General features: G+C 45.4%; 1 protein-coding gene across 1 annotated transcript in view; it reads left to right on the top strand.

Moving 5' to 3' along the window:
- CNTNAP2 (contactin associated protein 2) overlaps nt 1-22884 on the top strand; it is a 1280693-nt gene that overhangs the window by 699231 nt on the left and 558578 nt on the right. Inside the window, exon 12 of the mRNA XM_023736915.1 lies at nt 13259-13459. Within this exon, the coding sequence (XP_023592683.1) occupies nt 13259-13459 (201 nt within the window). The remainder of the gene's footprint in view (nt 1-13258; nt 13460-22884) is intronic.

Raw genomic sequence — 22884 nt, 5'->3', positions numbered from 1 at the left:
GTGAGGAAGTGGGGACACAGTTCCACTCATGGGAACATCTAATCTGAACTTGGCCTGGCATTGGGAGTGAGGAAGTGGTAGATGGTTTTTGGGAAAGTGCTTAGGAGCTGCGACTAAGAGGGGCTGGCGTGTTTCTGGAGTGGGCGCAGATTACACATTTGCACTTCTGTTAAAAGGAAAGTGGGAACACCGTTTTTAGTCCCTTTGAGTACCTTAACTCTGCTGTCTTGAGGTTTTTTTGTTTTCCCCTAAAAAATTATTTTGAGCTAGTTATCATCACTAAGGACGTACTCTATCAGACTGTGTTGCTAATGTTCCTTGCAATGGGGCTGCTTCAATGAATAGAAACCAAGCTAATGGGGAGAATTAAAAACTAGGAACAGCTGATTATTTGCGGATTTTTCTTCAAGGTGGTAAATGTTATCTGTTTCATCAGAAATCTTCCACTGAGCCTGGCACCTGTCTGGAGGGAGGGGGAACCAGGGCCCTCTGAGGGGGAGCAGCTTACACCCCAGCTCCTAGTGCCCAAGGACTTGGTTGTCAGGGAGGCCTTCGATCTCCCCACCTCCAAGGGCAGGCAGGGACCTGAACTAGGGTCAGCACGAAAGGAAGGGCCATTCGCTATCCTGTTAATAGCGGATCAAACTGCCATTTCCAACTGCGCGCTTTCTGCTACATCAAAGCTTTTCAGATAGAAACGTCAGAAAAGGGGTCATTTCCCAGGTTAGCCTGTTATGACTTGAATTAAAGTAACTGCTGACAGAAAATGAAATTCCCCGACAATAAGAAACATATAAAGTACAATGTACAACGCTGGGGAATTTTAAAGTACCACATATATCATAGAATTTGATGTAGGTTGTATGTGGGTCTGTGATTTATATCCTAAATTTCTCTAATTGTTCTGGCAGTTGCCTGACAATGAGCATTTACCTTCTCGGGCTGTACTGTAACTCAGTCTGCGTGCCTTCTTCCCACTTGCTGTTTGGTGGTGTTGGATGCCCAGGGTCTAGACGGTGCTTGGGATAAAGCAAGCTGTTCGAAACGACGTCTTACGCACGCGTGTGTCTGCTACCATGTGAAGAGAGGACTCGAACAGATGTGAACACAGAATGTTTACTATTTTGACTGTTTACCCCAGAAGGAAAATTGCAATGATTTTAAGAAGTACATTGTGCCCATTGTTGAAACAAAAATCATAGTAAGCCAGTAATAGAAATTGATTGACGTTTATTGAATATACAATTTGCAAATCGGGGTAACATTTCAACTAGGGAGTCAAAAATGTTCTGAAGATAAGATACCCTGTAAAGATTCTTATGCCCTATCTTATCGGCATTGCCATGGAAACGGGGACCGGAACAGTGTTTACATAATGACAATTTACTCTAACGGACAGCTTCCAGTCTACCCTGGAGTTCCTGCTTCTCTAAGCTGGCTGCACATGGATAATTCTTCAAAAGACCCCATGTCTAAAACAAACCCACCTCCACTAAGCTGCTGGCTAGGCTATTACTGTCTGACTAAAGGTATCTTTGGGAGACAAGTTTCTTTAAGGCTCGAGGTTAAAAAGGACACCTAAGGGCAAGTGGCCTGAATGGGTCACCCAACTCCATGAACCCCAGAAATGTGGATTCTTGAAGAATTAAAGCAGCTTCTCACCAGCCAGCTGCTCCATGGCAGAAAGACCTGGCATTCTGCTCCCATAAAGATTACAGCCTAGGAAGCGCTATGGGGCAGTTCTGTTCTGTCACACGGGGTCGCCATGAGTTGGAATGGACTGGAATTGACCCATCAACAACAACATGCCCTTATGTTGTTGCTGTTTTAATTCCTTGAAGTTTAATATTGTGTAAATACTGTAAGTACCACATCCTAGCATTTCAAATCGCTTTTTTGGTTATTTCCCCTCTAAAAGCTTTCTAAATTTCGTCTTCTGTTTTTTTTTTTTTTAGCTTGGCCTCACAGAGATATGCTGTGTGGGGAACTCTATAATCCTGCATTGCAAATGGATGTTTTGTAGAAGTAGCTGATGATGCTGGGGACTGAACAGGAAGGGTGGGGGTGTATTATTCCACTACAGACTGCTCTCATTTGTCTGAGTTACCTTTTCTAAGTTGCCATAACAAACGACACGACAAGTAGAGGCTTCAGAGAGCAGAAATTTATGTTCTCACCGTTCTGGAGGCTGGCAGTCCAAATCCGGGTCCCAGCTCCCTGGTGGCCTCTCCCAGTTCCAGGTGTCCGCTGGAGATCCTGGCGTTCCTTTGCTTGCAGATAGGTCCTCACACGGGTCTGTCTGCCCCTGTGTGTCCATGTTTGTGTTTATTCTGACCCACCCTACTCTGATGTGACCTCCCTCGGTAACATAACAAAAGAAAGCCGTAGTTCCAACCTGGGTCACCTCCTGAGGCAGAGGGCTAGGACTTCCACCCTTCCTACTGAGGAAGACATCATTCCATCCATAACAGAGCTATTCTAAGCTTTTTTTTTTTTTCCTTACCATATAATTTATATTAGTAGCCTATTTACATTTTAGACAATTAACATGCAGTTAGGAGCAGGGACTTGGGACTGAGTCTTCCTGGGTACAGATCTCTGCTCTTATTAGCTGCTGGACCTGGGGCAAGGTCCTGAACCTCCCTGTGTTTATATTTTCTCATTTTTTATTCTAAGCTTTTGAAATTCATAGTTTCAAAACATTACAGAAGAGAACGTCGGACAGTCTGTAGTTCAGATCTGTTGGGAAGGTGGGGTGGGGGAGGCAGACAGCAAACCACAGACATAACAAGTCAGTGGCTATGGGAGTCGAAATCACTGGAGAGCACCTAACAACAGTACTTGAGGAGAGAGGTGTTTTGGGGAAAGAGCAGAGAAGGTGGGGCAGAGTGGGGCGAGCTCCGTGGGACAGACAGGGCCTGTGGAGAATTTACCCTTTGGGTGAAGACTGGAAGGGGGTGAGGGTCAGCCATGGGGTTGAGGGTAAAGGCCTTCCAGGTGGAGGGCGAGGGAGCCAGGATGAAGGCCCTACATCAGGGGTGGGGGGTGCAGGGAGGGACAGGTGCTGAGGTCACACAGGGACCAGGGCCCCCTGAGGCCTGTGGGGCTGTCTGTTAAGACTTCTGTCTTTATTCAGAGTGATTTGTTTTCACAAGTGTGTGGATATGTTTCAAAGTACTTTTTATAATGGGACGCAGTGCTGTCTTTAAAGGTCCACCGGAATGGCCAGGCCACTGTCCCAGGTGGCCTTTTCTTAGTCTCCAGGTCTGATTTCTGACCAAAAGTGAATCGCTGTAATAAAACGAGACTCACAGGGGCCACAGAGATGAGCTCTTGACTACCAGATACACAGAGCACCTCTCCAGCGGTGAGGGAGAAGACAGGGACGGCTGGCTCGTCCAAGTATTGATATAGATGCATCTGCAACTCCAGCTGCATCATAAAGGAATGTTAACATCCCTGCAACAGAACAAAAACATTAACAAATATTCTTCTTGCCAGAAAATTGCTAATATCGTCACAGAAAAAGACACTCAGGAGCTCCAAATTGTTCTTCAGGTGGGTGGGAACGAGCTGTTGTTCGCACTTGTCCTCAGATCTTGGTGCCGGTCGGTCTGTGGGCTGGATTGTGAGCATGCAGCATCCCCGCTGCCTGCAGGTCCTCGCCGGCACTTCAGGCCTGGCTGCCTGTGTCCTGCAGACGTGACATCTGCTTTACAAACTTTGTTTCTCTACACGGATTCGAGGGGCTTATGCACCTGAGTGGCACACGTAGCTGGCATTATGGGATAGCATGTGAAATGGCCATCACAACAGGAGACTCTGGGCTACAGAGGCACTTGGAACGCTTGCACAATGAGTATTTGGAAAGGAAAAACAATGTGGCATAAAAAGTCAAGTAATTTAAATTACGTCAGCAGGACATTAAAAAACCTTCCAAACAAAATAATGGTCTATAAGTGTAGGGTCTTTAAGATTAACTTATCTATCTAGTGGTACAGTGGTTAAGAGCTTGGCTGCTAACCAAAAGGTCAGCAGTTCAAACCCACCAGCTGCTCCGCGGAAGAAAGGCATGGCTGTCTGCTTCCGTAAAGATTTACAGCCTTGGAAACCCTGTGGGGCGGTTCCACTCTGTCCTGCAGGGTCCCTGTGAGTCGGAATTGACTCGAAGGCAATGGGTTTGGTTTTGGGGTCATTAGTGCAAATGGTTAACATGCTCGGCTGCTGATCTAAAGGTTGGAGGTTCAAGTCACCCAGAGGCACCTCAGAAGAAAGGCCCAGCGATCTGTTTCCGAAAAGTCAGCCCTTGAAAACCCTGTGCAGCACAGTTCTACTGTGACACACATGGGGTCACCGTGAGTCGAGGTTGACTTGACTGCAACTGTTTTTATCTGGAAAACTGATGGAATTTTAAAATAAATCCTCTTGCAAATGACTGAAAACAGTATTATAATCTAACATTGTTCTGTGATTTCTACCTGAAAGCTTTATAAATGATTTTCTGGAAATGATCCATACTTTAGATAACTAGGGGTGAGGACTGTTCAATACTTCTTTTGTGAGCAACTCAGTGAAATCCACACAGCTCTTGTAGAATGGTCTATATTGGCTACACTGTTGCTCTGCTGAATCTGGATATTTATGGGACGTCTGTCTCGAGAATAAAAAAACCCAAACCCATTGCCATCAAGTCAATTCCAACTCATAGCAGCTCTATAGGACAGAGTAGAACTGCCCCATAGGGTTTCCAAGGAGTGGCTAGTGGATTTGAACTGGCGACCTTTTGGTTAGCAACTGAGCTCTTAACCACTGTGCTGGTTTCTGTCTCAAGAATGGTAGGTCTTAATTGTCTGTTTGTTTCGATATGAAACATTCCTGGTTTGTATCCAGCACCCAGTTTAAGAAATCAAACATCAGAAATAAAGCCTAGTCCTCTTTCTCAGCCCTTGGATTATCCTGAATTTGATGTTTATCGTTCCTATTAATGTTACGTACTTTTATCACTTGTGTCTGGATTTACTTAGCTACATTGATATGTTCTTAAACTTTATAAAAATGGAATTATGCTGCAGATGCCACTCCTACTTTTGTTTTTCACTCAATATTTCTGATAGGCATTAATCCATATTAATACACATAGCTCTCATGCATTCGTTTCCAAACCTTTTGTAGTATTCAGTTCGATGACCATAGCTCAATTTGTTTTTGATGAGCCTTTCGGGTGCTTTTAATTATTTACTATAGAAGCGATAATTGCAATGCATTTTCTGTACAAATGTTCACAAACTCCTTTAGGACATGTACCAAGAAAGGATTATCATTGCCCCATCGTCAGACCGGCTAGTTACTAAGTTGTTCTCCAAAGTAGTTGCTGCATGCAGGGTTTGAACAGTCTCAAGCCTTTACATCCTCAATGATTCTGGGCATAGTTAGATTTTTGAATGTTCGCCAATCAGACAAACGTGAAATAAGGTCTCATTGTCATTTTAATGAGACTGATTACAGCAAAGATAATGCGCCTCCATGAATCTGGGCCATTTGGTCTCCCAATCTTTGAAACACTGGTTCATATTCTTTATCCATTTTTTCAGATCATTTGTCCTTCTGTTACTATTTGTGCAACTTTTCTTTTTTTTAATCTGAATACTCATCTTTGGCAAATATGTGGTGTTCTGGATTGAGTAGTGTCCTCCCAAAATGTGTGTCAACTTGGCAAAGCCAGTATTGTGTGGTTGTCCTCCATTTTGTGATCTGATGTAATATCCTATGTGTTATAAATCCTAACCTCTATGATGTTAATGAGGCAGAATTAGAGGCAGTTATGTTAATGAGGCAGAACACAATCTACGGATTAGGTTGTATCTTGAGTCAATTTCTTTTGAGATGTGAAAGACAGAAGGGAGCAGAGAGGAGAGGGATTTCATTGCCACCAAGCAAGAATAGCTGGGAGTGGAGCGTGCCTTTTGAACCTGGGGTCCCTGCACTGAGAAGCTCCTTGACCAGGGCAGGATTGATGACAAGGGTCTTCCCCCATGTCCACCAGAGAGAAAACTTTTCCGTGGAGCTGGTGCCCTGAATTCGAGCTTTTAGCCTCCTAGACTGTGAGAGAATAAATTTCTGTTTGTTAAAGCCACCCACTTGTGGTATTTCTGTTATAGCAGCACTAGATGACTAAGACATGGGGCTTACAAATCTCTCTTCTACTCTGGGGCTCAGGTTTTCCCATGGTTGAGGCTGTCTTGATAAAGAGGGCAGAATTTTGCAAGCACTCGCCTCTTCTACCACCGTGTGCTCATTGTATGCCTTTGTAAGAAGTAGTAGAGATAGTGTTCTATGAGTTTTTCTACATGTTTGAAGATTTCCTTCTGCACTAGGTCTTTAAGCCATCTGGAGTTGATTTTTATGTAGGGTTACAGACAAAGATCTAATTTTATTTTTCAATATGATAAGCAATTGCCAGTTTCTCACTGATTTATGATGCCAGCTCTGATTTAAATCAAGTTTCCATACATACATAGATTTTTGTTTTGTTTTTTAAATTGTACTTTACTATTCTAGTTATCTATGCCCGTACCAAACCATCTTAGTCACGGTTCTTGGTAGGCCATTTCTGTCTAAATGGTTCTTCTTTTTTAAGAATACCTTGGCTATTCTTGGATATTGTCTCTTTCATACAAATTTTTGAATCAGCTACTCAATCCCGCTAACACACACACACACAAAGACAGAAACTAATTCTTTTGATTGAATTGAATTTTGATTGAAAATTCATTTAATTTATAGACTAATTTTAGGAGAAATGTTATATTTACAATATGTTGTTGTTGTTAGGTACCATCAAGTTGGTTCTGACTCATAGCAACCCTTTGCACAACAGAATGAAACACTGCCCAGTCCTGTGCCATCCTCACAGTCATTGCTATGCTTGAGCCCATGGTTGAAGCCACCGTGTCAATCCATCTAGTTGCGGATCTTCCTCTTTTTCACCGACCCTCTGCTTTACCAAGCATGAAGTCCTTCTCCAGGGACTGGTGCCTCCTGATAACATGTTCAAAGTATATGAAACACAGTCTCACCATCCTTGCTTCCAAGGAACATTCTGGTTGTACTTCTTCGAAGATAGATTTGTTTGTTCTTTTGGCAGTCCAATGTATAATCAGTATTCTTCGCCAACAGCACGATTCAAAGGCATCAGTTCTTCTTCTGTCTTCCTTATTCATCATCCAACTTCCTCATGCATATGAGGCGATTGAAAATACCATGGCTTGATTCAGGCACACCTTAGTCTTCATGGTGACATCTTTGCTTTTTAACACTTTAAAGAGGTCTTTTGCAGCAGATGTGCCCAGTGCAATGTGTTTTTTGATTTCTCGACTGCTGCTTCAATAGGCGTTGATTGTGGATCCAAGTAAAATGAAACCCTTAATAACTTCAATCTTTTCTCCATTTATCATCCATTTATCCAATCACCGGTAATTATCAATGCATCCTGATTGCATGTTTGATCAATTTCATACTGCGGAAGTTGGTAAAAATCTTCAGTTTCTTCACCTTTGGCCTTAGTGGTTGGTGGGTAAATTTGAATAATAGTCGTATTAACTGGTCTTCCTCATAGGCGTATGGATATTATCCTATCACTGACAGGGTTGTACTTCAGGATAGATCTTGAAATGTTCTTTTTGACGATGAATGCAACACCATTCCTCTTCAGTTGGTCATTCCCGGCATAGTAGACCACATGATTGTCCAATTAAAAACGGCCAGTACCAGTCCTTTCAGCTCACCAATGCCTAGGATATAGATGTTTACGCATTCCATTTCATTTTTGATGATTTCCAATTTTCCTAGTTTCATACTTCGTACATTCCACGTTCCAATTATTAATGGATGTTTGCAGCCGTTTCCTCTCATTTTGAATTGTGCCACATCAGCAAATGAAGGCCTTGAAAGCTTGACTCCATCCACCATCATTAAGGTCGACTCTGCTTTGAGGAGGCAGCTCTTCTACTTTGAGGAGACACGTGTGCTAAGTTGTCAGAAATCACAAAGGACATTTTCACAACATAGCAATCCAAATGGAGTATTTGAAGTACACCAGTTTATCAATTGCTTCTTCCTGAAAATGCAACAGGAGCAGAAATTTAGAATTTGTCATGCACATTAGCTTCTATTTCCATCATATGTATATCTGCTAATGCATATTTTATAAATACACTATGAATGCAAGAGTAAGATTCTTAATTTTTTCACTCATAATACTAGCCGGGGAAAATCTGCATAGCATAACCAGCTAGTTTCGTTTAGATGTGGGGTACCTGCGAAATTGTTAACATCCATTTGTCACTTATCATGTGTGATATGAGAGCATTAAAAAAATAATTTGCAAAATGCATCAATAGTAACTGTGTTTACCCTTTCAAAATAGAGCTTACCTATTAGCTTTTACACATACTCGCAATTACTGTAGAAATTATCTTAAAATGCCATGATACGATAAAAAATTTTAATGCATCTTATCAAAAATGTACCCCCCCCTTCTGTCAGTCTGTCTTGCTGTGGTGAGATGTGTGTCGCTGTGACTGCCACCAGTATTTCAAATACCAGCAGGGTCACCCACGGTGGGCAGGTTTCCGCAGAGCTTTCTAAGACAGGCTAGGAAGAAAGGCCTGGCAATCTACCCAATGAAGACTCTATGGATCACAACAGAACATTGTCTGATACAGTTCTGGAAGGTGAGACCCCTGGGTTAGAAGGCACTCAACATCTATAGTGGCTGCAACAATGGACTCAGGCACACCGACCGCTGTGGAGATGGCAGAGGTCTGGGCGACATTTTGTTCTGCTGCGCATGGGGTCACCATGAGTCGGAGCCAACTCAACGGCAACTAACAAACCCATTGCCGTCGAGTCGATTCCAACTCCTAGCAACCCTACAGGACAGAGTAGAACTGCCCTATGGGGTTTCCAAGGAACTGGGGGATTTGAACTGCCTACTTTTTGGTTAGCAGCTGAGCTCTTAACCACTGCACCACCAGGGCCCCGGCAACTAACAGCAACACAAGCAGAGATCAGATGAGTATGCTGTTGCGTCCTGGGTTCCAGGGAGCTCTGGGGCGCACGGCAGGACCAGGCTCCCGAGAGGGACTTGCAAGAGAGAAGAGAAACCATAAGCAGGGTCACACTGACGCTTGAGAACTCTGTGCCAGTGGCTGATTGTAGCAGAAAGATAAATTGAACCTAACTCAGCTAGTGGATCTTTAATTAGGGGGAGGTAAATGTGCAGGTCTGGGTGTAAACGACAATCAGTTTATGTCAGAACCGCGTCGGGAAGTGACAGAATTGCTAAAACATGGAGGAGCTCTGCCTTGCCGGAGAAGGGGAAGGCAGGCCTCTCCAGCCCAGCCAAACGGCAACAGTAAGGACCCCGGGCAAGGTAGACTACTTGGGGGGCACGTGACCGGCTGTGGAACTAGTCTAGGAAGGGAAAGTGGGGGGACTTGGATATGCTGCTGTTAGTGGTGGTGCTGTCAAGGCGATTCCGACTCACGGGGACCCCATGTGACAGAGTAGAACTGCCCCATAGGGTTTCCTAGGCTGTAGTCTTTATCAGAACAGATCACCAGGTCTTTCTCCCAGGGAGCCGCTGGGTGGATTCCAGCAGCCAGCTTTTCTGTTTAGAAGCTGAGTGCTTAACGACTGTGCCACCAGGGCTCCTTGTTTGAAGATACCAAAAACCCAGACCCATTGTCGTCTAGTCGATTCTGACTCATAGCAACCCGACAGGACAGAGTAGAACTGCCCCATAGGGTTTCCAAGGAGCAGCTGGTGGATTCGAACAGCCGATCTTTTGGTTAGCAGCTGCCCTCGTAAGGACTGAGCCAGCAGGGCTCCTGTTTGAATCCAGAGGCACATTGTCATGCATGTCATGTTGTAGATGAAGTGGGTCAGGGCTTCAGGCAGCTAGGTGACTGGTCGAAGCCGAGCGGAACCAGAACCAAAATTATTTTAAACCATTTCTCTATCAAGTATTTTTGTCCCACTTATTTTTTTGTTAATTGAACTTAGATTTTTTGGAAGCCTACTATGCGCTAGCTACCCGCCCCCCCCGCCAAGAATGGGAATAGCATTGAAAAGAACTGCCTCCTCTGAGCCTTCTAACTCGGAGAGACCGACACAGAACAGATACTGAAACGGCTGAGTCAGACGGGGAAACCAAGGCAGAGAGGGGGTGGGACGGTCCAGGTGAGTAGGAAATTCCAGAGGAAAAGTGGACGCCTGAAGGAGAGCTGGAGGGGAAGGCATGGGCCCTGTGGGTATCTGAGGAAGGAACGTTGTAGACAGAGGAAGCCCCGAGCGTCCAGGCTCTAGGTCAGGCAGCCGCACTTGTTTGAGGAGCGTGGAGTGAGCTTGCCTGGGGGCAAAGGGGCAGGTGAGAGCTGTGGACAGGCGGGAACAGAGGGCGAGAGAGCCTGGGTCACAAGGGGAGTTGTGGGCTGGATTGTGCCCCCTAAAAAGACATGTCCACGTCCTCACCCCTAAAAAGAGATCCCAAAGATACAGAGGCCGTGGCGTCACTAGGGTTGGTGTCCCCTGGTGCAGTAACTCATGGTGTCACCCCCCCGTCGACCTTCTCCCGTATTAGATCCTACAGAATTCTTCATAATGTTCTTTGTACTAATGTTACTCAGAAACTGTAATTCCCGTACATCACTCCTTCTTTTCCTTTAATTACTACTTCATTCTCAAAAAAGTTATTGATCTAGGTTCACAAATACTAATTACCACAATATTGTAGCTAAAACACCAGAAAATCTGACAAAATCAGCCACAATAAAAACAGCAGCAGCAACAAAAACAACAGCGTGTGTAGTGCACGCAGGGGAAACCACGTGATTCGAAGCGTCCTTGTAATCGGGTGATAATGACAGCTCTGACCAGAGCACGTGAGAAGGTTCAAACAGTAAATCAGCATAGAGTTTTAGCCTTGTGGATATATTGATACATGTAAGCTGGGCTTAAGAAAAATGTGTTTGTTGTTATAGCTAACTACTGGGATATTTTTATAAAAAATAATAAATAGAAACACTGCAGAAAAATTTTATAGACTTTCTGGCGTCACGCCCTCTGACAGTGTCATCCAGTGTGGTCCGCATCCCCCTGCCCCCCTAGTGACCCTCCTGCCCAAAGGAAGGATAGTCATGATGGAGGCAGGGAGCGGAGGGATGCTGCCGCAAGCCAAGGAGAGCCGAGAACTTGGCAACAGCGGGAGCTGAGAGAGAGGCTTGGCACAGGTTTCCCCCAGAGCCTTCAGAGAGAGCTCGGCCCTGCTGCCCGGCCTGCCCTGTTGTGCGGTCCCATTTGGGGAGGATCCTTCCTCGTGTTGTAGGTTTATACCTCCCACCTCTGCCTCCCTCGCACGTAGCTCCGCCTCTGTGTCCAAATTCCCCTCATCTTACGAGGACACCAGCCATTGAACTAGGCCCAGCCTACTCCACTATGACGTCATGACAACTAACAATGTCTCTGAAAACCCTATTTCCAAACAAGATCACATTCACAGGTACTTGGGCTTACGACGTCAACATTTTTGGGGGGGACATGATTCAACCACAGCAGTTACCTAGCATCTTCCAAAGGGTAAGCAATCTTTCTTTTAATAAACTCATGAGTTTCTGTATACTTCATGTGTTTTTATCCATTGCAAGAATTTCTTATTGATGTCCACATCGCCCCTTCTTTGGCCATCAGGAGCCCATTCAGGTTGACCCAGGGGTTGGACCTGCCCTTGGCATCCTCTGATAGCTGATCTGTTTCTAGTGGGACAGTATGTCCTGAGCTCCTTTTGAACAACCAGCCCTGGAACCAATGACTTCTCCAGGGAGTCCCATTTTATTATTTATGGAAAATGGTATTTAGTGCCCATATCTGGGACTAGGGTTGGTCCTTGCTTTGGGGCTTTTTCCGTGGTCATTCTAGGACATAGGTGTATATTATAAAACAATAAAATCATGAGTTTATAGGGATGTTGCTAATTCAAATTCAGTAGCCTAGAGCTTTCATCTAACCACGTCTATCATATGTCTGGAGCCCTGGTGGCGTAGTTGTTACGTGTTTGGCTGTTAACCAAAAGGTCAGCAGTTCAAATCCACTGGCTGCTCCTTGGAAACCCTATGGGGGCAGTTCTACTCTGTCCTATAGGGTCGCAATGAGTCAGAACCGACTTGATGGCAATGGATTTGGGTTTTTTAAATATTTTTATCATATATCTGATGAGCCCTGGTGGTGCAGTGGTTAAAGCACTCGACTGCTAAGAGAAATGTCAGCGGTTCGAAATTACCAGCAGCTATGTGGGAGAAAGATGTGGCAGTTTGCTTCCGTAAAGATTTATAGCCTTGGAAACCCTATGGGGTTGCTGTAAGTTTTGGGTATCATATTTTATCTGAAGTCCCAGGGTAGCACAAACAGTTACGCGATCAGCTTCTAACTGAAAGACTGGCAGTTCGAACCCACCCACCTTGGAAGACGGGCCTGGTGATCTGCGTTGGAAATGTCACAGCCATTGAAAACCCTGTGGAGCAGTTCTCTCTGCACACATGGGGTCGCCATGACTCAGAATCCGTGTGAGGGCAGCTGGTTTGGTTTTTGGTTCATCATAATTCTGCTTCAGCTTTCCTCACGCTGTTGATTCCAGGGACCAACACATCCCCACATTATTGGTTCGCATTATCCCACATGCGCCGAGCATTCTGCTAACAGTCTCTGCAGTGCCTCCTTCTGCCTGACAGGTCGGGGCCAGGAGAACGTTGGCTGACAAGACAAGGAAGCATGTGCTGATTAGAGCAGGCAGCAGGTTCAATGACATACAGGCTGGTGAGAGCCTAGCTCATGTGGGAAGGAGCAGATGCTTGTCAACTGGGGAGCCCTGGGCAACAGAATCAGGAAAGAATCGGACACCCCGGCCTCACGTCCAACAAGAAGAACTATAGAGCCTTAGCCAGATACGCAGCTCTTTGATTGTTTTCCATGTTTGTTTTCAGATTGTATCTTGGGTCTGTTTTTTGAAAAGATTACTCTCCTCTTTTGTCTATAAAAGCAGAACTCAGGGCTGAGAAGAGGCCAGAGGTGACTTGTGGAATTGTTACCTTCACTCTGTTCTATGCAGTTTGGTTAAACCGCAGGAAACGTGTAACTCAATTATTTTCTGGCATTTGAAGAAGCATTTGCATACTGACGACCTGCTGTCCTTGCTTTCCCCCAGAGGACAAAGTGTGGACCATCATGTCTCACGACTCGCAGATGCAGACGACGGTGGTGGGCTCCACCCCAGAGAAGTACTCGGTGACCCAGCTCGTGTACAGCGCCTCCCTGGACCAGATTGGTGCCGTCACCAGCAGCGCCGAGTACTGTGAGCAGTACGTCTCCTACTTCTGCAAGATGTCGCGGCTGCTCAACACCCCAGGTAGGCCGAGAGGGCAGTGTTACTTTTAATTACGATCTCCGTGGGAGCTGGGAATTGCCTAAACAATCCAACAGGTGCAAATGCTGGGCTTATTGTCTGAGTCCCGTCCCTAACGTGCAGGTGGTCGTAAATAAGCAACACAGAGTAATTTGCTTGTTTTCTAGGGGATGAAGCTGGGAATGGGTGGGTTTTTTCCTTTAACGCCATGGTTGCACATGACTTACAGATCTTTAAATTTGCACGTGTGCCTATGTGTCTGACCGTGTCTCTGGCGCTTAATCATCGGCAGTTGCTTTGGGCAAAAGCTGATCAGCACCTCGGGGACTTCAAGTCATTGCCTTTCCGTTCTTCAGCTGTGTTTCATGTACAAATGAAAGCTTTCCGAGGCTGTCCGCTGCTCAGTAGCATATAGAATAGCGATGGAATCACAGCACTTTGCTGACTAGAGTCATTTCACTGTGCGCTTGGTCTCAGGAAGTCCGACCTGAGTTTTTTTTTTTCCATGATGGCTTATTTCAGCAATTCTTTAGGGTGCGTATTTGTGTGTTTATATGTGAGTGTGTGTGTGACTTCATGTACGTGTGTGAATGCGTGTGCAAGTGTGTGTGTGAGCTTGAGTGTGTGCTAGAGTGTGTATGTGTGTGAGTGCCTGTGTGTATGTGTGCACATGTGTGCACAAGTGTGCATATGAGTGTGCATGGTGTGTGCTACTGTGTATGTGTGTGGGTTTGTGTGTGCATGTGTACAAGTGTGTGTCTGTGTATATGTATATGAGTGTATATGTGTATGTCCAAGTGTATGTGTATATAAGTGTGTGTGAGTATGTGTAAGCTAGAGGGTTGTGAAGAATAGAATTTCCAGACGATATACTGGAAATGCTTTTACTGCAAGAAAAGCCCCTACACCCTAGGGATCCTGGGCCGTAGACTGTCCGCAGACGCCAAGTGAAGCACCCCGCCGCATCTGCACTGTCCAGCAGAGGTGGTCGTGTGCTCTGAGTCAGAGACAGGTGGGCTGACTGTCCGCCCCGCCCCGGTGTGAGACCTCAGGGAGTCCGCTGGACGGTCGGGCTTCAGCTTCCAGCATCTTTTCCAGTGATGAAGAGATGATAATGCTATTTCCAGATGACTGTGAGAATTTAAGACAGGATTTCCTACATTTAAGATTTAATACACAGCAGATACAGTATTGATTTGTTTTAACATTAAGTGAATTTGGAAGTGGTCTTATGCTGTCAGAGGCCAGTGGGCTGTCTGATGGCCGGACTCAGAACTGCGTTGCAGGAGAAGTGAGGGCAACACGGTGTCCACTGCTTCAGGGTTGGAGTCCTTCTCTGGGCAAAGCCCTGGGCTAGAGTACAGACCCTAAGGAATTAACATCTGCGAAGTCTGGAAATGGTGGCTTCTGTGGGCTGGAGGGTGAAGAGGTGGTGGCGGCCGGGATGTGGGGGTGCTGTTCCAGGAAGGAGACAGAAGGGCCATCCCAGGCGGGGGAGGAGGCTCAGCAAAGGTCTGGAAGATGGAATACCAACAGCCTTGAGCCTATAGAGGTGTGAGCAAGGCCCACACTGCAGAGCAGTGAGGAATAAGGTTGGAGGTTGGGGTTGGGGGGGAGACAGAGTGTATGACAATCAGTGCTTTCTGCTGAGTTGGCCTTTAGCTGGAGACAGGTGCCTCTGGGACGTCAGCACATGGGAATGGCCTGGCAGCTGATAGAGCGAGCAAGCCTCTGCTGGGGCCATGCCCAGGGGTTTCTGATTCAGCCAGGGCTTTGAACCAGTTCCTCCCGGTTTGAACCCCTGCTGAGAATTTACATTTCCACCCCAGATATACTGAATCAGAATCTACCTTTTAACAAGATCCCCAGGTGATTCTGATGCAGGATGAATTCTGAGAACCACTAGTCTTCCAGTGTTCTCAGAACTGGTCCCTACCAGCCAGCGGCGTGGGCGTCAAACCTGCTGGAAGCTCTGGAGTCTGAGCTGAGCCAGCTCCACAGTTTGCATGTCTAAGGAGGTCCCAGGTTATGCTGATTTGCTGCTGGAACTGCCCCCCCCCCCCGCCCCAGCCCCACATCCTGGGAGCCCTCCCCTTGGGAGTACCCCCGGGAACTGTCCACCAGCACCCACACCGAGAGCCCCCGCCCTGGGAGCCCCCCACTCTGGGAGCCCCCGCCCCGGAGCCCCCCGCCCGGCAGGCCCCTGCCTCGGGAGCCCCCGCAGCTGGAGGCAATGGAGAAGTTTGGGTTCTCCATCCAGATCATTTCTGCGTTCACCTGCACTTAGTCCTGGTCTTTTTTCCTGGGTCCTGTTCCCGGCGCTGGGTCAGGTAACCAAGGATCATGGAGGCAGGGGTCACTTGTCTGGGGTCTCCGGAGAGCAGACCCCTTCCTGGAGCCCATTGCACAGATTACAGCCTCGAGGCGAGGCCTGCAACCCGTGATGGGGCTAAACAGGGAGCAGAGAGCTGGCGGGGAGAGAGACCTGGTTCCCTCAGCTTTACTTTCTTCCCTTCTTCAGCTGAACTCCAGAGTCAGCTTTTGGTTTGGAATTTAGAATTTTGACTTCCAAGTAAGTCAGCCTTCAGTTTGGGGGTGAGGAGGAGCAGGTGGAGATGGGAGAGTCGGTGGGTTGGCTGGGTGGGGGTGCCAGCCCCTTCCTCCTCTCCCAGCCCTCTCCCTTCCCCAAGTCAGGAAGGAGCCCTCCTTGCCTGCACACACACTCCCCAGAGCATGAGGAAAAAGTAGGACCAACTTGTTTTTAAACAATGTGTTAGCAGCATTTTCAAATAAACTAAGTGTACTTCCCTTCAACCTGCAGGCACCTGTTCAGGTGAGGAGCCTCTAAGCTGAAAGCAAACATCTGTTTGAATAAAGATAGGATTCCCTGTGTTTCCAGACTTCCAGGATTGTTGGACTTAGCAAACTGTACTCGGAAAATAACTAGCGTATGTTCCCTGCCTTCTGGGGACCCTTGAAGTAGTGAATCTTTCATTTACTTGGGATTGGTGCTTAATGTGTGTTTGCTGATTTGAATGAAATGAAAAATACATGGCTTTAAATATTACCTCACCCAACCTAAAGCAGTTGTTTTTAAACATCAGTGAGCAGCAGAATCCCCTGGGTGCTGGTCTGTGTCCCGCCACTCCCAGAAGGCTGACTTGACAGGACTCGGTGGGCCCAGGAACTTGCTTGCTTTTAACAAACATCCACAGGGACTTCTTTGAGCCGGACACTGAGAAACTCTGTCTTTATGGCTGGCATGAAGCTCTCCTGTTGGAATTTGAGATGTCAGCCCTTCATGTGGGAGAAGATTGGAGAGAATATTAGGGTTTTACTGGCCCATTAAAATGGCAGATAATCACCTGGTTCTCCCACTGAAGTCAAGTAGTATGATTGCATTTTTAATCCTCTGATAGGCCCGTCTTAAATACTGTAAGATGAATTTCAGCCTGCTTCTTCGAGTCATTTTTCTCGCTCCAATTTCTATTTCCCACGCTAACTAATCTGTAGAACAGCTGATGCAAGGAACAGGTGCGGATGCTGTCGCAAGTTCTGCCCTGTGGTGTTCTGTAGACATCAGAATAGGAAAGAACACAATTTAATAAAAATCTTTAATTTGCTGTCTTAAGGAGCTAATGTTTGCTGTAATGGTTTGGTTTGGTTTTGTTTCTTTCTTCCCTTGTGCTAACATTCCATTTTAATATCCATTTACTCCTGCTTAACTAAGACTGAATTATATTGGAACTTCTGTAGCAGTATTTGTGACATCTGGTTGAATACAAAGTAAATTCATTATAGTCGCTGCAGTTAAAATGAATATCAAATGAGTCTGTAATAGCTATGCACTAAGAATGTGATTCTTTATTTTAAGAGCCTCACCCTCAAGAGTTCATTTGGGGACGTGTCATTTCTAATGTTACTTAAGATAGTTGATCTTGTGTGCACGGAGACCTCGTTTTTATTTTGATGAGTGTTTGGGTGCACTCTGCCATTGGCTAAGAGGGGCAGGATTGCTCATTGTTGGCTCCTCACGACTTTGACAGGGACCGTGATTTACGGCTTGTAATGCCATCGGGAGATCTCTCACTTTTATTGCCACAAAATAAAGTCAATTTTGAAGTCTGAAAAGTATAATTTTGTCAATCTTGGGGTCATATCTGTTCTTGCAATGCGACAATTAGCCTTAATTGACTTTATAAAAGACATAGACACAAATAGAAATTATCTTCTCCCAACCAGGAGAGCCTATTTAGAGCGAGGCACACCAGTCTGGGAATAAACCAATTTGCTCTACCTAAACAGTGAAAAACCGTTCATGCTTCACACTTCTGTCCCCAGCATGCAAATACAATCATGTCTGAACTTCTAAAAGGCAAAAATCCTTCAACAGTGAACTCTACCTTTGAAGTAGATACCTTGCCAACGTCATTTGATAAACTAGCCACTCGGAGAAGGTCCCATTAGATGCGCTCGGGTGAGATCTCGGTCAGCAGTCCTCATGCCGAAGGGTTTCTCCGTATTTGGACAAAACCTGTAAGCCTGCTTTTAAACTGCGTATTTGTGTATCTTAAATGCACTATAGTTGTGTACTGATTTTACAAATCGTATGACACTTTCTATTTGATGATTTTCTGCTAAGGTATTGTCCCTACATTTATAAAGATGTGTTTAATTGTAGAGGCATGAAAATGCTATTTCCTATTTTTCTAACTGCATTTAGTGTTGTTGTTGTTGGTTTTCAGTTTTTCATTTATTTTAATTTCTCAATGTAGGATAATTCTCATAAGTCATGGTTTTATTGCTTCTTTTGTTGAAAGAAGCAATATAAATTATCTGTCCTTTTGGGTCGTTTACTATTAGATTTTGTATCTATTGAAAAGGAGTTATGTTCACAATTTTTGGCTTTAAAGTAAGCTGTGAAAAATTCAATACACTTTGAAGACACTAAGCCGTGATTTAGTGGCATACTAAAGACCAAAAAACACGGCCCTGGCATTGTAATTTATGACCTATTTTTAGCAAAGCGTTTCTAAACTGTGGTGTGGCTTTCAAAAGAATGAAGTCTCCAAATGTACACTATGCATTATAGGAAACCGTGATCTTTAACTCTTGAGATGACATATAAAAAAAATTGCCAAGTTGCAATAAAAGATTAACATTTTCAGTAAATGAGATTTATTGGGACAAGTCAGTATATTAATCAAAAAAATTAATCAATGCATCCAATTAATCACTGTATTCAATCATCGTATTAGAATTGGAGGATAAATTAAACTGGACACACGTGGGAGAGAGCAATAACTAGAAGGGAGAAATTGGAAAATTAAATAGAGTAATATCCCACACTGGGAACTAAAGCCTTCACAGTGGACAATGGGTGGAAGGACGAGTGTGGTGGCAGGGAGAACAGTTGGAGGCTGTTTCAGGAATGTGGGCAGCAGATGATGAGAATCTCAGCTGGAATAACGGATGGGGAAATCAGTCAGTAACAAACATTTATTGAGTGCCTCCTCTGATCAGGAATCGGGACATACAAGTTGAGATGAGGATTCATAGGAGTTAACTAGGGAAAGAAAGGGAGAGAAAATTCTAGGTATAGACGTCAGCAGGTGACGAGACTCTAACGTGGAGGGCAGGGAGCGCAGTGATTTGAAGGGAAGGAGAGAAGTCGGATGGTGGGGCAGAGAGCTTGAGGGTGAGCAAAGTAGGAACTGAGACTGGGGGTGTTTCAGTCTCCTGGGGCTGCTGTAACAAACACCACAAGTGGAGGCTGTCAAAACAGCACTTTATTCTCTCTCACACAGTTCTCGAGGCTAAAGGTCTAAAAAGGGTCTTGGCCATGTGGATTCCTTCAGTGGGCCTCTCTGCTAGTTCCTGGTGTGTGCCAGCGAGCCTTGGTTCTCCTTTGCTTGTAGATGGTCCTCACGTGGGGTCTGTCTTCCCCCTTGTGTTGTTGTCTCTCTGTCCACTTTGCTCTTTTTATAACTCAGAGGTGATTAGGGTTAGGACCCAGGCTACTCTGATAATGGCCTCATTAACATAACAAAAGAAAACTCCTATTTCTAAACCCGGTCATATTTGTAGGTTCAGGGGTTGGGACTTCCACATAACTTTTTTGGGGACACCATTCAGTCCGTAACAGGGGAGATGCATCCAGACTCTCTGGGTAATGTTGAGGGTTTCCCATGAAGGGCAAAGGGAATGATTTAAGAGCAGAGAATGGGCAGGAGGAGGGCATAGACGTTCTGAGGAGACTCGCTGGTAGGAGCTCACTGAGGTGGGTGCGTGAGTGGGCGCCAGGGGCTCACTGGGGCGAAGAGAAGAAGAGATTTGAGAAAAGTCTAGATGGCAGCATCAGCAGGAAGTGTGATTGCTTACACATGGAGAGGAATGTTGTTGTTGTTAGGTGCTGTCCAGTCAATTCCGACTCATTGCAACCCCATGTGACAGAATAGAAATGCTCCATAGGATTTCCCAGGCTGTAATCTTTATGAGAGCAGACTGCCAGGTCTTTCTCCTGCAGAGCCACTGGGGGGTTCGAACTGCTAAACTTTTGGTTAGCAGCCTAGCCTTTAACTGTCGTGCCACCAGGGCTCCTTTATGGAGGGTAAAGGAGAGGGGAATCTCAACTTGAAAATTCAGTGGTGAGGGGCAGATCTAAGCTTACTGAGATGGTGCTCATGTGTGAGGTACTGCACTGTTGTTGGGTGCTGTTGAGTGGATTCTGACTCACAATGACTCCATGCAACAGAGTAGAACTACCCCATAGGGTTTCCTAACTATAATCTTTATGGGAGCAGAGCATCAGGTCTTTTTCCCTTGAATCTGCTGGTGGGTTTAAACTGTCAACCTTTGAGTTAGCAACCAAGCCCTAACCACTGCGCCACCTCACTAAGGAAAGGCTGGAGCCATGTTTGAGGTGCTGCACAAGGAATCTGAAAGCAGGTTTTTACATCCATCTCTGATGACCTATAGGGTCCACCCGTAGCCGTCGAGTTGATACTGACTCATAGCGACCCTAATGGACAGAGTACAACTGCCCCATCAGGTTTCCAAGGAGTGGCTGGTGGATTCAAACTGCCAACCTTTTGGTGAGCAGCTGAGCTCTTAACCGCTTTGCCACTAAGGCTCCAAACTAACACCAAAAACTTCCCTAATTTCCATGTTTCTCTTCACCGCCATCTCCTTAAAGGTACCCACAATTAAACGGAAGTGGAACCGTCAGGACGGCCATGCTCTCCATTCTCGCGTAGGGATTGAAAGTCAGAGAACATGCAGTCAGGACTTAATCCAGAAAAACTGCTTTCTTCTGAGTCCTCTGTGCGGCCAGCATCCTAGGGGCTCCAGCACTGCGGCCCCTGGGTATGAGCAGTGGCAGGAACAGCAGGCTGGGGTCCAGCTCAGAAAGTGATACACGTCACCTTCTGTGGACCCTGCAGGTCATATGCCCAGGCTGCCTGACTCCAGGGGAGTGGGAAGGGCAGGTCTGTGGACAGCTGTGGTACCCCATCATGGGGCCAGACTATGGGGTACCAGCAAGGGGGGCAGAAGGAGAGGAGACACTCATTTGAGAGAGAGAGAAGAGGAAGCAGCTGACTAAGGAGACTCAGCAACAGTTGATCGGAGCAGGGGAGCTGTTCCACAGGGCTGAGAGTGAGGAGCACAGTCAATGCGATTGTGATACTTTTACATTTTTAAGAATGAGGGGTTATGAGTAAGTTTGTAAATGGAGAAGGAGGTAGTGGGGAAGACAAGGCTGAAGATATGACAGAAAAAGTGATGTAGTAGATTCCAGAAGGGAAGAGTGGGCTTGGGAACTATCTTGATAAAGAACAGGAACACCCCTTCTGAGAAGGGAGATAAAGAGGTGGGTAGGGACTGTCATCAAATACTATTGATCAAATACTACTCCACCTATTTAACTTCATTTAACTCTCAAAGTTATGCCAAGTAGATTTCATTATCTTCATTTTGAAAATAGCTCTCAGAGAGGTTAATAATCTCACTGAAGACCACCATCGGAAATGAGAAAGTCTGGTCCAAATGCAAATCTATCTTACTATAAACCTTTCTTTCTGACACACCAAAGAAAGTGTGAGCGCCTAGGAAGGTTGGAGCCCTGCAGCCCACAGTGAGGACAGAACCAGCCCAGCCAGGTCCATCTACCCACTTCTCTTCTACCTCCATGGATGAAAGTTCTCCCCCTTGTTTGTAACTTTTCTGTCCATGATTAGAAATGCATTTTGCCAAGTGGCCATGGCAAATACTGGTCAATTCCAATATTTCTTATTAATACATTAATTCTGAAGAAAAAGTAAGTAAAGATAGCTTGTTGTGTTGTTGTCAGGTGCCATCGGGTGGGTTCCCGCTCATAGTGACCCCACGCACAACAGAACCAAACACTGCCCGGCCCTGCGCCATGCTCACAATCGTTGTTATGCTTGAGCATATGGTTGCAGCCACAGTGTCAATCCATCTCCTTGAGGGACTTCCTCTTTTTCACTGACCCTCTACCAAGCATGATGTCCTTCTCCAGGGACTGGACTAAAGTATGTGAGACAAAGTATCAGCATCCTTATTTCTAAGGAGTATTCGGGCTATACTTCTTCCAAGACAGATTTGTCAGTTCTTTTGGCAGTCCATGGTACAGTCAATATTCTTCACTAAGACCATAATTCAAAAGCAATATTTCTTCTTCAGTCTTCCTTATTCATTGTCCAGCTTTCAGATGCATATGAGGCAACTGAAAACACATGGCTTGGGTCAGGCACACCTTAGTCTTCAAGGTGACATCTTTGCTTTTTAACACTTTAAAAAGGTCTTTTGCAACAGATTTTCCCAGTGCAATGCATGTTTTGATTTCTTGAATGCTGCTTCCATGGGTGTTGATTGTGGATCCATGTAAAATGAAATCCTTGACAATTTCAACCTTTTCTCCACTTATCATGATGTTACTTATTAGTCCGGTTGTGAGGATTTTTGTTTTCTTTATGTTGAGGTGTAATCCATACTGAGGGCTGTAATTTTTTAATCTTCATCAGTAAGTGCTTCAAGTCCTCTTTATTTTCAGCAAGAGCAAGGTGGTGTCATCTGCATATCACAGGTTGTTAGTTTTCCTTCATTCCTGATGCTGCATTCCTCTTCATATAGTCCAGCTTCACTGATTGTTTGCTCAGCATACAGATTGAATAAGTATGGTGAAATGATACAGCCATGACACACACCTTTCCTGACTTTAAACCACGCGGTATCCCTTTGTTCTATTGGAGTGACTGCCCCTTGATCTATGTACAAGTTCCTCATAAGCACAATTAAGTGTTCTGGAATTCCCATTCTTTGCAATGTTATCCATAATTTGTTATGATCCATACAATCGAATGCCTTTGCATACTCAATAAAACACAGGTAAACATTTTTCTGGTATT

The sequence above is a fragment of the Trichechus manatus genome, unplaced genomic scaffold (genome assembly GCF_000243295.1).
Source record: "Trichechus manatus latirostris isolate Lorelei unplaced genomic scaffold, TriManLat1.0 scaffold00093, whole genome shotgun sequence".
In the NCBI taxonomy this organism is placed as follows: Eukaryota; Metazoa; Chordata; class Mammalia; order Sirenia; family Trichechidae; genus Trichechus; species Trichechus manatus.
Note: the sequence above shows the minus strand (reverse complement) of the source record. Positions and strands in the feature narration are given on the sequence as shown.